The following is a 14573-nucleotide window of genomic DNA, read 5'->3' as shown; positions in this document are numbered from 1 at the left end:
CCTCCAATTTTGCAAACTGCGTATTTTCTATTCTTTCTTAGAATGCTTTAAAATGAATTTAAGAATGGCTCATTGTCCTTTATTTTCCTACTTGTTTAGTCAACAATAGTCTGGATCCTCTGAACAGGATCCAAAGGTATTTTCAAATACCTTGCCTACGTTCACTTCAGATTGTGATTAACCTTGAACAGGTAAAAAAAAAATCTGTTATCTACCAATGGGCTGTTAACATTCACCTTGACAATAAACATGGTTGGACTTACTCCACTCCACTTGAACTTTTTCTTTTTTCTCGCTCTCAAACCCTGATGAGAATTAGGCCTGGCTGAGCATTTTGAAAAAAATCCTTGGAACTGAAAATGCTTACAAAAATTCAATAAAATGTGTCTATTCTGAATCAAGTTTTTAAAAGGAAATTTAAAAAAGTTATTTTATTCCACCAATGTTTAAATCAGAGGCTTAAACTATCCCACTGCCAGCCTTTAATTAATGCCAGGATAGCACACTATGTCTTACCCCCCTGGAGCTCCTCTGCAATTTACAAGTCCTCCTAATGTGGCCATCTGCCAATGGACATCTTCCATGACTACCTCCTGTAGGAGGACCACGCTGATAGCTACAACTCTAACAAATGGCATTCCTAACTCTGGAAATCTGCTCATCCAGCATGCCAGATGAATAGCATCTCAGGGAAAAAGATGATGATAAAGAGGACTGTAATAAAGTGGGTTTTCATATTTTTATTTGTTGATCATAAATACCTCCTCATCAGTTATGCACTTATGACAAACAGAATACTAGTACCTGGAACTTGATCAGAGAACTGAGAGTGTCAAGCCAAAGCAGAGGGGGCTTTTCATGTTTCCGCTTTCACAAATCTCTGAAGGTTCTGATCTTCAAAGAACCTGCAATTCCAGCACAGCAATTTTCCTATTTGCTCACCTTTGACAATTTTTAAAAGAAGGGTAAAAGGGTTTCCATGTAGGTATTGGAGAAGTGATTCCGCTCGAAAAGGGAAGGGGGGAGAAGGGTGGGGATGATGCAAGCAGAGTGGGGAGGGAAAGGCAGCAGGGCAGGAGGAATTGAAATTTTCAAAGAATTTGCCATGTTTATTTTATTCCCAGAGTTGGATAAAAACGGGTAACAGTGTTAATGCTGTTTGGAAATAGGGCTGGTTTCTCGGATGAGCCACTGAAGAGCTTCCTGCCGTCCCTGTTTCTGCAGCTCCTTCCCAATTACTTCCCTGCAGGTCTTGTGATAATCGTTCACCCAATCACACTAGAGAAAGGAACAGGAAGAGGTCAAACACAGAACTTGAGCATGGGAAGAAGGGCTCCAGTGAGGTAAGATTTCCTACCTTAAGTTGTTAATGAGCAGGTAGGATTCCATGAGGTCCAAAAGACTCAAAGTCACCTAGGCAACTAGGACAGATCTTCCCTCTGCTACACGTGGGAAGCAAGGCGATGCCTGGGAACCACAGCCAGCTGGTACTCTCTAACCAAACTCAGAGGGGGCAGTTCCGGGGTTCTGCAAAGCCATCCTGGAGTTTGGCGGTATGAGGCTACTTCCTGGGGGCTCAGATTTAATGGATGGCAATAGCTTGGCCAGTGGAAGGCCTGAATGTGTCTGTTATTGTTGTAGTGTACTCTCCCAAGCACTTAGTCCAGTAGTCTGTACACAGTAAGCACTCAAAACATACAACTGAATGTGTGAATGAATGAATGACCAAGAGCCACTTCTGAATCCCTTTGGGGGCAGCTTCTAGAGTACGTTTCCAGCTGGGGGGATTACACTCCATAGGACTCCTATGATACTTGGATGCAAGAGAGATTAGGCTGTAATCTCCTTGTGGACAGGGAACATGTCTACCAACTCTGTTTCACTGTACTCCAGTGCTGAGTACGGTGCTCTTCACACAGGAAGGGCTCAATAAATACCATTAATTGACTATGTTGCCAGTGCTTCTGAGTTTGACAATTGATCATTTCCTCCCCTGAGCCCCCTGTGCCCTCTCAAACCTTTCAAACATAGATTCGGGGACACCTAGCTTCTCTTGGTGGTCTCCAGGACCGGGGAAGAGAAGCGTCCATTGCTCTTGAGCCACCTGGGCTTCTCATACTGAAGTCAATAAGATGGCTCGTTTCCCACGCCGATCCTTACCTCTTTCTGGGTGAGTGAATTCACGTCAATCATTTTGGTCTGCATAGGAACCAAGGTCAGGGGTTCAAAAGTCAGGCTTCCCCGACTATTAAAGTTGTACTGTGGAGAAAGAGGATGGAGAACAGCATTACTGCTTCTGAGAAAGAGCAACACACCACGTCATTCTCTTTTCCAGGCCATGTTATCCCAAGGAGTAATATTATGGGATGGATGCCAATCTTGAACATGAGGCAGAATAATGTGGATGAGTAAGGAAACCACTCATTGTGTCACTTCTAGAGACTTTTCTGTCTGAGATGGAACCTTCAGCAATCAGGTAAACCTGCCAGGGACACAACCACAAACTGCCCAACTCTTACCTTCATCAAGGTGCTTTCCCCAATTGCACTTACTGAGCCTCACTTTCATCTCTCCCACTACCAACCTCTTTCTCCCGCCTTCTCCACTGCCTGGAACTTCCTCTTCCTTCATACCCAATCAACCACAGCTTTCCCCATCCTCCAAGTCCTTCTGAAGTCACATCTCCTCCATGAAGTTTTCCCAATTAATTTCTATTCTCCCTACCTTGTATTATTCAATGCCACATGAATTTTTCCAGGCCATCTAAAGCCTTTAAGTTTTCACAACCCTCCCAGAACACTTATATATAGCTTAGATACCCTCTCTTTCTTCTGTCTGTAATTTATTCTAGTTCCCTCTTCTCTGCTAGACTGTAAACTCTTTGAAGCAGACAGCATATATCTTTATTCTACCGTACCCTCCCTAGAGCTCAGTACAGTGCTCTACACATAGGAGGTTCTCAATAAATACTATTCATTGATCTATTTGGAGACATTCTGGAGCAAGGAGAAAATGCAATATAATAATAATAATATTTATTAGCACTTCCTATGTGCCAGTACTGTGCTAAGTACTGGGGTAGATACAAGATCATCCAACTGAACACAAATCCAGCTTCACCAACTAAGGAGGGAAAATTGGTATTTTATCTCCATTTTACAGATACATGAAATGAGACACAGATACACACATTTGAGACACACTTGCCCAAAGTCATGGAGCAGGGAAGTGGCAGAGCCAAGAGAAGGCCTCGGGTGTCTTGATTCAATCAATCAATGCTATTTATTGAGTGCATACTGTGTGCAGAATACAGTGCTATGCACTTGGGGCATTGCCTCCCTAAATGTAAGATTGTAAAGCAAGTGAAAGGTTAGGGCTACTGAAGTAAGTTTAGGAATTATCTGCACAGGGGTGGTAGCTGAAACCATGTGACTGGATGAGCTCTTCAAAAGAGCAAGAGTAGACTGAGAAAAAGAAAGGACGTGGAACAGAGCTTTGTGGACACTTGTGGTTTAAAGAAGAGAGAAAGACAAAGAGTCAGCAAAAAGGAAATTTAGAACGAGCAGGTGGAGAGGTAGGAAGAGAACCAGGAGTGTACTGAGTTGGGGAAACCAAGACTGGAGACTTTCCAGGAAGTCTCCATTACTTCCACTCGAAGCATTTGAAACCATGAAGAAGAATAATAACAATAACTGTGGTATTTGTGAAACATTTACTATGTGTCAAGCACTGTACTAAGTGCTGGGATAGATACAAGATAATCATGTCCTACAAGGAACTCACAGTCCAAGTTGGACAGAGAACAGGAATTGAATCCCCATTTTGCAGAGGAGGCAACTGAGGCACAGAGAAGTAAAGTGACTTGTCCAAGGTCACATAGCAGGTAAGTGGCGGGCCCAGGATGACAACCTATGTCCTCTGATTCCCAGGCCCATGCTCTTTCCACTATGTCAACTGCTTCCCTGAAGAATAAGGGCAAAAAAGAGCCCATTAGACTTAGCTTCCATGTGGTCAGAGACTTTCAGGAAACTTGATAAGCACTGTCTAAATAGACTGAAGGGGACAAAAACCAGAGTATTTGGGGTCAAGTGGGGAGGAAATGAAAGCAATGGGTACATAAAGCCCACTGATGGATTTTGGAGAACAGGTCGGGGTGCTGGCCAGAAGGAGGTAGGGAGATTGGGAGCTTCTCAACAATATGAAGTTTTTGTATTTTTCCAGAAGCAAATAAGCTCCAGGAAGGCCATGAGCACTTCTGAAGTGCAAACTCACCTTGGTCTTCGTGGGCACCACCAGCACAACATTCTCAATTCGGATTCCAAAAGACCCATCTTCATAATACCCAGGCTCTAGGTTGACATAAAGTAACATATTAAGCTTTCCAGTGAAGACACGCTTGACTAGCACTGGTCAGAAGGAGTGAGGCAGAGGAAAAATTAAACCCCAATGTGTCAATAGTGATTGAGTCCATTGCTCAAACTCCCATCACTCCCCCACCCTAATGAGTTTCCTTCCCACCACTAAGTGAGTTCAGCAACAGTCTCTCTTCATAATTACTCCTAGTAATCGTCAACTTGCTGAGGGATTTCCAGTCTAAGAGGAATGGACAAGTACGCTATTTCCAAATGAGTTGCTAAAGTCATTTGAAAGGGACACAGAGAAACATACCATCAGTAACAATCATGCCTGCCTCCAGGGGCTCATCTGAGAACGTCTTGTAGCTGATGCCGCATGGACCCTCGTGGACGTTCAGGAAAGCCCCAACTCCATGTCCAGTCCCATGCAGATAATCTAGGCCAGAGTCCCACAAGGCAGAACGGGCAAAGGAATCGAGTAGGTGGCCTGCAATTGTCATTAGAGTCAAGGAGGCAAAACAGAAAACAGCATCAGGCATTGCAAACATCAATCTGGACAACACAGCAAGAGACAAGACTCTTGCTGTGCTTCTGAGTCATTACTGGCCTTTTCAGTCACACAAACAGTCACAGGTGAATTTCAATGTCGATTGTGTCTTAATAATAATAATAATAATAATCATAACAATTATAATAGTAACACAGTGCGATTAGATGCAAGCATTGTACTAAACCCTGGGGTAGAAACAAGACAATCAGGCTGGAAACAGTCCCTGTCCCAGATATGGGACTCATAGACTAAAGGAGAGGAAGATGGGAGGTATTTAATCTCCATTTTATAGGTGTGGCACAGAGTGGTTAAGTGACTCGCCCAAGGTCACACAGCAGGCTGGCTAGTGGTGGAGTCAGGATTAGAACCTGCCTCCCGGGCCTGTGATCTTTCCACTAGGTCACACTGCTTCTCATCACATAGCAAATGCTAAACAAATACCACCTTTTTATTATTATCACTATTATTATTTCCCAGATAACCCAATTCAGAAAAGAAGGGGCAGAAGATCTTTCCAAATGTGGCCCTTTGTAGTCATGTCTAATCCCTCTTGCACTGTGTAACACCTGGCTTTCTTCTCAATAACATCTCCAGGGTCCAACGCAGTTGCCTTGGGTTTCACCCTGTGGCACACAGTTTGACAGACCAAAAAAGTACAACCAAAGCCACAAAGAAATACAAATGTCCTCCAAGTCCCTCTTCAGTTCCAGATATTCACGTCCTGATGCTGACCCCGGCAAAGTGAGCGACCCGCAATTAAAACATTGTCTTCAGTGAGACTATTCACAGAAACACAACAGACATTTATGCCAGTGTGAACAGAATTCTCCATATGCACAACCCACTCAGACTGAAATCCTGACCTCCCCACCATGGACAATAAAAGCAGTCAGACCACCCACCTTTGGTTCCATTTGGGAAGATAGCTGCGCTAACAGCTATGTGGCCCTTCAAGACATAGGTGAAACACTCCTGTGGAGAAAAAGAGCAGAATCAAAACCAGGAAGGAGGGCAAGCAGTCCACTGAGTGGTGAGGAAAGGACTGAGAACAGGGATCACAGCTACTTACTCTATTGTACTCTTCCAAGTGTTTAGTACAGTGCTCTGCATGGAAAAAGCACTCAATAAGTAATATTGATTTCCTGTATGATAATTCAGCTGCCATCTACTAGCCCAAATTTGTTTTGATCTCCAGAAAGTTGCCCAAACAAGTAGAAGAAAGCATCTGCGTTCAGATCCTTCCAGATAATTTTTTTTCTCCTGAATCTCTTAAAAATTAGTCTTGCAACAATGAGTATCTGAGATCTACATTTTCAAAGACTGCCTTAAACACCCAAAGTTGACCTGGATTTTTTTCCAAACTGGCTTGATATGCCAGATAAGGGGAAAGGGCAAAAGCACGTAGGATCATTTCACCCATCCCATAGCATTTAATGAGCACTTACTGGGTTCTGAGCACTATTTGGGAGGGCACAATTAAGACTAAAAGGCACATTACCTATTCTCAAGGAATATACAGTCTACCAGTTGGAGTGATATATGTTTCACCATCATCCCAATACTCCCTTCACTAATGTCACCCCTGAAAAAATGCCCTTCAAACTCCCGTCTGCCCAAAGTCTACACGAAGCAATGGGAATACCTAAGATTCATGCTTCCAGTTGGGTAAACGGGCTGGGCAGAAAGTCCAGGGTAGTTTATAACCTCATTTCTACAGAACAGGGGGTGGGATCACTGACACTCAAACAACCAGGTGTGATCTTGAACCTTACCCAACCTTGCCCTCAACAGCACAGTGCCCCTTGAAAAATTCTTCAAGTGCTCTTCCCTTTATTCACCATTAATGTAAAGGATCTCAAAGTTGGGTCCCAACAAACATGATTGTTAGAGAGCTTGATAACTTTACTTATTTCAAGGGTTTCATGAAAAGTGTGCTTCATTCCAAAAGTTCCCGCCTGTTTCTTGAATGTTGGTTTTTAATTAAAAAGCGGAGTGAGGCGTTTAGGATCTGGCCTTTTCCTTTGGCATTTGTTACCTTTTCATAGGTGGAAGGGGTGCCAAAGTGCATTGTCCTCGTCACATCTGTCGTGCCATCCCTTTAAAGAGAGAATGACAAAAATTCACTCGAGTGTTACATTACCCACAGACAAAAAACTCAAACCTATACACTCAGAAAGGAACTTCTTTCACTTTAGAATTAAGCTGTGATTCTTCTATAGATACCTGACTCTCTGGGGACCACTTTAAAAGAGAATCACTCGCTTAATCACCTCAGAGAAGTGGTGTTGGGTTTTAATTAATGCCCAGTGTGAGCAGAGCGTGAAAGTAGACCTGAGGAAACATGAAACCAGAGGCCAGAAAGAACTGCCCCAGAATCTGTAAGAATATTCCCAAAGGGGTTAAGATGCAGTTTTACAAAATGGCAGGATTCCTCAGAATAGGAATGAATTCAGGCCACCCACTGAAATAGAGTGGGATTTTCCGGAGGTGAATCGCCCATTAGACTGTAAACATCTTGAAGGCGGGTACTTATTGCTTATTGCTTTCTGCATGCTCCAAAAAGTCTTGTCTAACACTTTACACCCAGTACGTGCTCAATACATACTACTGAATGAATCAATCACTTCCCAACCATTTAGCAAGTGACCAGGTCATTTAGGGTGGAGTCTGAAATTGCGTGAGGAGGAAATACAAGAAAGCACAGATTGGGCCCAGGGTATTATACTTAAATTAATTCTGCCTATTTATGACCCTAGGTAAATGAGAACCTGAAAAAATACCTTATCTTGTGTGTAAATACACTGACTCACAGTAAAAGGTGCTGCTGAGATAACCTTTTAGATGACCTTTTAGGCTGTAGGAAAAACCTTTTACAGCAGAGTCAAAATTAAAAGCCTATATTTATTGAAAAGTCTACCTAAATTTCTGAAAAACATCAACTCTCATATATACCCTGTTCTTCCACCACACAAGGGCTGAATCCTCGTGAATTTTGCATTAAGGAAAATGTACGTTGTAGTTACCATCCATTCCAAATCCACACACAGCCACCGACGCACAAAATGTATCTTGGATAACACAACCCACTAAGCTCAACAGGCTCCTGTAGTAAGAAGGGTGTTCTCCATTTCCCTAATCATGCTCTTGCCAAAGCACAAATTAGAAATACACATTATGGCAGAACTGGGTATACTGCCAAATGCCAGTACTACCGCTTAGAAATAAAATAAAAATGTTACTACTAGAATATTCTGAGGCCCACTAAGTTAATTAGAATACTCCATTTCCTATCCAGTGGGGGAGGGAAGTGGTTTTTAATTTTGTTTTTCACTAGTAAGATGGCACATTTCAATTATGAACATTAAAAGTCACTGCTCCCTCTGGTGCCTCTCTATTCACTTGCCTTTACTAAACAGAAAGTGTGGTGACTCTTTTTTCACCCAGATGCTTCCTTCTCCCTCTGAGATCTAAATTCCCATCCTAAGAAGTGATGAGAATACTAAAAAGTTCTCTTCTCTGAGGTGCTCTGACACTGTCAGGAGCTAATGGTGGAGGTCAGACAAGCAAGAGTTAGCAGCTAAGCTGCATCCCCCATTTCACATGGGTTACAGAGCAGCTGTAGATAAGGGTGGCAGCTTCCGTCAGTTAGACCAGGCAGGGTTTTAAAGTGGCTTCCCAAAGATGTGTTTATTTAGTTAACATCAGGCGACTTCCTGAAAAATCATTTTCAAACTATACTTTGTGGGGGGGAAAGCAGAGTTAACTGAGATATTTTAAGGGAAAAAAACCTGTAATCAATTGACTGTATTAGAGCTGGAATCCAGGATTTTATCCAAATGGTTGAGTCTTCTGTGGAAGTTGGGAAACTGTGCTGGTTCAAATTTTGCACTTACTTGTACTGTGCTCCAGAGTCTATAAGGTACACCTCATTCACCGACAGAGTCCTGTTTGTCTCAGGAACTGGCCTAGAAAATTGAAGTGAGTCAGTTTTTCCCAGAATGAGTCATGGGATCTACAGAATCCCATGAAAATTCAATTACAGAGTTAAGAGGTCATACATTCAACAGGGTACAATGCCAAGTTCCTGATTTCACAACATAACCCATCTCTATCCCCCAAATCACCCTAGCCCCAATCCCATTCTGCACTGAAGGGACTATATCGTTGTTTGCAAGGGCACAAAGTACCCAGAGACTCTGTTCTCGAATCTGAAAAAGCTGGTTATTACAATCTGCTAATAAAAATGTATAAATTAACCAGAACTATTTCTTAGTCCATTTATGGAAACTTTATGATGTGGGTAAATAAGAAGGAAATGGTCAGCCTTTCACATTCCAAAGGATCACTGAGCATATGGCACTAACTTAAGGGGGCTGAAAAGGAGGTGACAGTATTATAGTGAGACACTTCTTATAGGAATAGGAAACCAGTGGCTCCAGATCAGGAACCTACTGAGCTGATGATAACTCAATGTCTAAAAGACAGGGGTTCTGACCAGTCCCCCAGATCGTCTGATCTTATAGAGGCCATCCACTAGCAGACACCAAAACTTATTTCAAATAGCCAAAGCAGCTCTTTCTGCTTGAAGAGAACCACAGGAAAAACTATCAATATTTGTCTAAGCCTTTAGTTAAAGGTATTAAATTAGACACAGGGTATTCAGGTTTTCCTGATGGGAAATTTATCATCTGAGTTGGTCTGAAGCCAAAAATGAATGGTCTTTTTGATGATTTCCCTAAGGCCTGTACTTGAATATTTTAAAACTCTATTGTTTCATCCTACCTGTAATTGATTTCAGTGCCCATCTCCCTGGCTAGATTTTAAGTTCCTTGAGGGCAGGGATCATGTCTATTAACTCTACTGTGCTCTCCTAAGAGCCTAGAATGATGATCTGCACAGACTTGGTGCTCAACAAATACTACTGATTGATAGATTAGTATCAATCTTAGCGCTTAGTACAGTGCCTGGCACATAGTAAGTGCTTAACAAATGCCATAATTATTATAGATTGATTTCACACTGAGGCCCCTTCCACCACATATTAAACACCCCTCAAATAAGGCAACCTTTCATTAAGCTCTTCTATATAGGATCCACTTATATAGATTTAGAACATTATTGGCTTTCTGTTTAGTACAGTGCTCTACACACAGTAGGTGCTCAATAAATAACACTGATTGATGACTGCATGGCTCATGTGGGTCTGGAGAGCACAAAGGACCCAAAATGTAGAGTCCTCTCAGAGAGGGAGAAAATTCTAGAGTGACACAATGGCAAAGGTACATAGTCTTTGGAAAGGAGCCTGTGGGAGGAACACTGTGGGACGATCATCACTTAGCTCCAAGTCACTCCTGGAGGATTTCCAATGAAAGGTCTTGATGCGTCATGACAAATGGACTCATCTCTTGCCCCTCTCCAGCTCAGAAAGGAGAAGCATATCACATCCAGCTGTTTTAGTAGCAGAGGAGAATTCCAGAGAATTCCATCTGGTGTATGACTCCCAAGGAAAACAGCTGAGAGATAGGAGCTGAAGGCTCTGAGAGCTACGGATGGGGAATAGGCAGACTTCAGGAGATGCCCAGAACCTCCTCTGACCAAAGAAGTCCTGGATCATTGTGGGAAGGGGCTGTGTCTACTAACTCTGTTATAGTGTACTCTCCCAAGCACTTAATACAGTACTCTGCACACCGTAAGCAACAAGTACCATCGATTGATTGCCTTTCCATCACTCTAGCGGGAATGGCAGCAATTTCCTGCAAAAATCACTGCTCTCTTCGGTTCAAGTGAAAGAAATTCAACCACGACTACCAAAGAAGCAGAAGCAAGCCAGCCCACCGTGTGAGCTCCAGTTCTCTTACGTGTAGTGAATGATCGCGCCATTGGGCCCCGTGCTTGAGATTGTTGGGAAACTCAAGTCCACAAAGTCATCCTGTTGGCTGAAATGAAAGCACCAAGTGAATCCAAGTCGGCAGTAGACAGCAACCAGAAAGCCCTCAAATCCCTCTGGGTTCCCCTCCTGCTGAAGAATGGTAATCCCATACTCAAAGGTCTTTTCAATATCATTTTGATTTTCAAAGAAATCAGCTCGAAGTCAGTTGAGTCAGACAATTTTCCTTACCTACGAAATTCCTCTGCTTTGTCTGCAGCTGAAATCTCAGTAACTGTGCCTTTGGGAACCTAACAATGAAGTGGAGGGCAAACATCAGTTGACAAAGAAAATTCCCCAATCTCCCTCTCATTAAGGAGAGGAAAGTCTCAAATCTTGGCTATTTTCTTGGCAGAAAGCTGCTTAAACATTATCAAGATGGGTGTGTAGTTAAGCACTTGGCCAAAGTTTGGCTAAAATTGAAATGTTCCTTTGAATTTTGCTTTCCTTTAAGTGTTCATCTACAATGATGCATATGGGAACCCAAGCTCTCTGGAGTTCAAAACTCTACAGTTGTACTCCATTTCCAAAAAGAAGTAAACAGGGGAAAATTTGCTTCAATCAATCATAATTATTGAGTGCTTACTATGGGCAGAGCACTGTACTAAGCACGTGGGAGAATACAACAGAATTAGCAGACACGTTCTCTGCCCAAAACGAGCTTACAGTCTACAGGGGGAGACGGACATTAATATAATATATAATTTAAAGATGACAGTAAGAGAATCTCTTTTTCAAATGACATTTGACCTCCTTCAGAGGGATTCATTGTGGGAACAGGGTACTAAGGGAGGCTGTGGAACAGCCAACTATTTTCTGGGGGATATGGTGATTCACCTGGTGGAACAAGGACCAAATTTTCTTTTGAGGTCCTTTCTGTCATCTATCCTGATAATTTTCAGTGGCAAAAAGAGCCCCATACAGGACTGGGACTGTGTCTGATTTGTTAATTTGTGTTTGTGCTTCAGAGTTTAGCACAGTTTTTGGGACATAGTAAGAACTTAATATCGCCCATTAACTAAGAATCCAGTTCGCAATTTCCAAGCCTAACAGTGAAAGAAGAAAGTGGCATGTCAAAAATAACTTCAGTTTTTCAAATGATTTTTATTTATGTTGTTATCAAATAAAGAGATAAGGATCCTTCCATAGCTATGCAATGACAGGCAAGGTTTCTCAGTGGATAGTGGGATGGAACAGGGAGTCCGAAGATACAAGCTCCGATCCCAGCTCAGTTACTGGACTGCTGTGTGACCTTGGGAAAACCACTTAACCTCTCTGGACCTGTTTTCTCATTGTAAAATGGGTACAAGATACATAGTTTTACCACTGTTATACTCTCCTAAGTACTTAGTACAGTGCTCTCCCTATATACAGTAGGTGCTCAATAAACATTTTTGATTGATGCGATTACGGACCTCACATGTGGGGCCCCGGACTGTGTGATCTGCTTATCCTGTATCTAGCCTAGTGCTTAGCACATAGGAAGAGCTTAATAAATAACATAATTATCATCATCCTCCTGTGATGGTTAAATGGATCAGGAAAGAGAATGCAGCTACTTCTCCATGCAAGACATCTTGCCCCTCAAGCCTGCCCTAACCCTGTGTACCTCACCCTGGGCAAAGATGGGCAATTTTGCTGATTTCTAGTATGCATATCTTCTGTGACATCCGTATTCCTAGTTGCACTTTCACAATCTACAACATCTGCCACTAAAGAAAATGGCTATAATTTATGTTACTCATGTGGACCACTCTTCACTCGGGCAAAAAACTTCTCTGCACCCCTTTGGCAGAGCTCAGCAAAATCTGACCCAAAGTCACATTTCTACCCCTGAAAGAATTTATTATCCTACTGCTGAACAGGCATATTACATGCTAATCAAGATTTCATTATATCAATATCTTAAAGTTAAACTGAAAGCACACCTCATTCTCCAGCCAATTGAAGAGTTCACACAGGGCAACAGCATCTTTAATCTATGGGGAAAAATGGCAAAATGAAATAAGTTAAAATTGAAGGATGGATGATCAGATTGAGAAGCTCCAGTCAAGCAACCCTTCTCTGAAAATTTGTCTGCTTCCTAACACAATACCAAAAAATAAAAAAACAAACCACAAAACATTCCTAACTTTTTGAATGCTTCAGCAGCCTGATAGATTTTAGTGCTTATCCAACCATTCCCTATACTGTGTTTTCAACTTTCAGTCTCCCAACAGAAAATGGCTATATGCCTGGGTAATACAAGCACAAGAAGAGGCCCATTCTAAGGAGAGTTTTGTAAAGGTGGAACAAAAGGTTATCAAACAGGGTTTTGGCCAGAATGTCCTTATTAGATATCTCCTCAAGAACAGTTCTGATCTCTTTTGGGAAAAGGTTCTGTCATCACATCCAGTGGAAAAGTTCAATTACAACCTTGAACCTCTTTTGGACCTTTTATCATACATCCAGAAAGCTTCACTCACGTGGGCTCGCCTCATGCCTTCAGATTCAGTTGCATTTTTCACAGCCTTTGCAATGCAGATTGGCGTATAAGGCACGAAGTACCGATGTGCCTACAGCAAAGAACACCATTTGGACAAAATTAAAAAATAAAAATAACTGGTTAAGCTCATTTCTTTTTCCCATTGGTAATGCTGGGGGAGAGTTACAGCAAAGTTCTGGATTGAAATAGTAGCATTCATTAACACAATTCATTTAAGTGCAGACACGGCAGATGGCTTAATTGGGTTCCCACATCTAGTCCCTCACACAGCAGAACAAGGTAAACACTGTGGCTGATGTCTCCGAAGGGGGGTGGCCTCCCTTTATTGGACAGAAATAAAGTTGAGGACCACTAATTAAATAGCTCTCTCTCCTCCTTTCCCTCTTCTCTCCTTTCTCCAGACCACCTCCCTCCTATACAAGCTTTCCAGACTTCCACCTGTGAGGAATTTATAGGTATGTGGAACTTCATCAGAGTGACATCAGTTGTTTTTCTTTTAATAAAAATAAAAATAAGGGCTCAATTATTTAAAATCTCTAAATTCAGGCTTCAGTTTTAAAACTCCTACAGCTTGACACATTTCATGAAATCAGCTGAGTTAAGCACTGTTTCCCCATCAAACCAACCCATTTCCCACTCTAAAAAGAGGGATCTGTTAGCCCAGGAAAGAGGGAATTCTGAGAGGAAGGCCTTGTACTTCCTTTCTTTTTATTGCTCAAGGTTGGCCCAGGAAAGTTTTGGGCTTTGGGTTTTTTTTGCTGTTGTTGTTGTTTTTAACACATTTGATGCTGAAAAATTTTCTAAGCTATTATGTTCAAAACTTAGCTATCTCCATAAAAATCCAAAGAGCCAGGTGTAGGAGGGTCCACGGCCTGAGCATTCATTTTTCTGAGCTGCTAGAGCCGTACTACACTGCTTTTCCTCTGAGGAACCCAAAAAGTAAGGCTCCCAATCCATACTCACGACCGGGAAATTAACTCAATACAGTCTCAGGCTATGTCTCCACTAGCAAGACTACACAGGTAGTGTCCTCATTCCATGACACCTAGAACGTGATTTCTGGTTCTTTTTCACCAGGGGACCAAATATATTGGTGAATATGGCTACCAGCTGCTGTCTCAACCATAAATAATCATCTGTAGCAGTAGCATGATCCGCTCATGAAGATGCCCAAGGAGAGTTTGCTTTAACTCAAGACTTTACTAATCTGGCCAACACATTCCCGAGCACTCAGATGCTGAAAGGAGTTCAGGAAAG

The 14573-nt window shown here is 42.2% G+C and overlaps 1 protein-coding gene across 2 annotated transcripts in view; it reads right to left on the bottom strand.

Moving 5' to 3' along the window:
- Positions 1-720: 720 nt before the first annotated feature.
- XPNPEP1 (X-prolyl aminopeptidase 1) overlaps positions 721-14573 on the bottom strand; it is a 43526-nt gene continuing 29673 nt past the window's right edge. For both annotated transcript variants that reach the window (XM_038757933.1, XM_038757934.1), the window contains exons 11-21: positions 13297-13386; positions 12760-12810; positions 11024-11082; positions 10764-10841; positions 8799-8870; positions 6941-7001; positions 5808-5877; positions 4669-4842; positions 4273-4349; positions 2161-2259; positions 721-1278 (exon numbers count right to left, since the gene is read on the bottom strand). In XM_038757933.1, coding sequence (XP_038613861.1) covers positions 1150-1278; positions 2161-2259; positions 4273-4349; positions 4669-4842; positions 5808-5877; positions 6941-7001; positions 8799-8870; positions 10764-10841; positions 11024-11082; positions 12760-12810; positions 13297-13386 — 960 coding nt within the window. In that variant the 3' untranslated portion in view covers positions 721-1149. The remainder of the gene's footprint in view (positions 1279-2160; positions 2260-4272; positions 4350-4668; positions 4843-5807; positions 5878-6940; positions 7002-8798; positions 8871-10763; positions 10842-11023; positions 11083-12759; positions 12811-13296; positions 13387-14573) is intronic.

Source organism: Tachyglossus aculeatus, chromosome 16, assembly GCF_015852505.1.
Source record: "Tachyglossus aculeatus isolate mTacAcu1 chromosome 16, mTacAcu1.pri, whole genome shotgun sequence".
Taxonomy (NCBI): Eukaryota; Metazoa; Chordata; class Mammalia; order Monotremata; family Tachyglossidae; genus Tachyglossus; species Tachyglossus aculeatus.
This window is presented reverse-complemented; position numbering and strand designations above follow the sequence as displayed.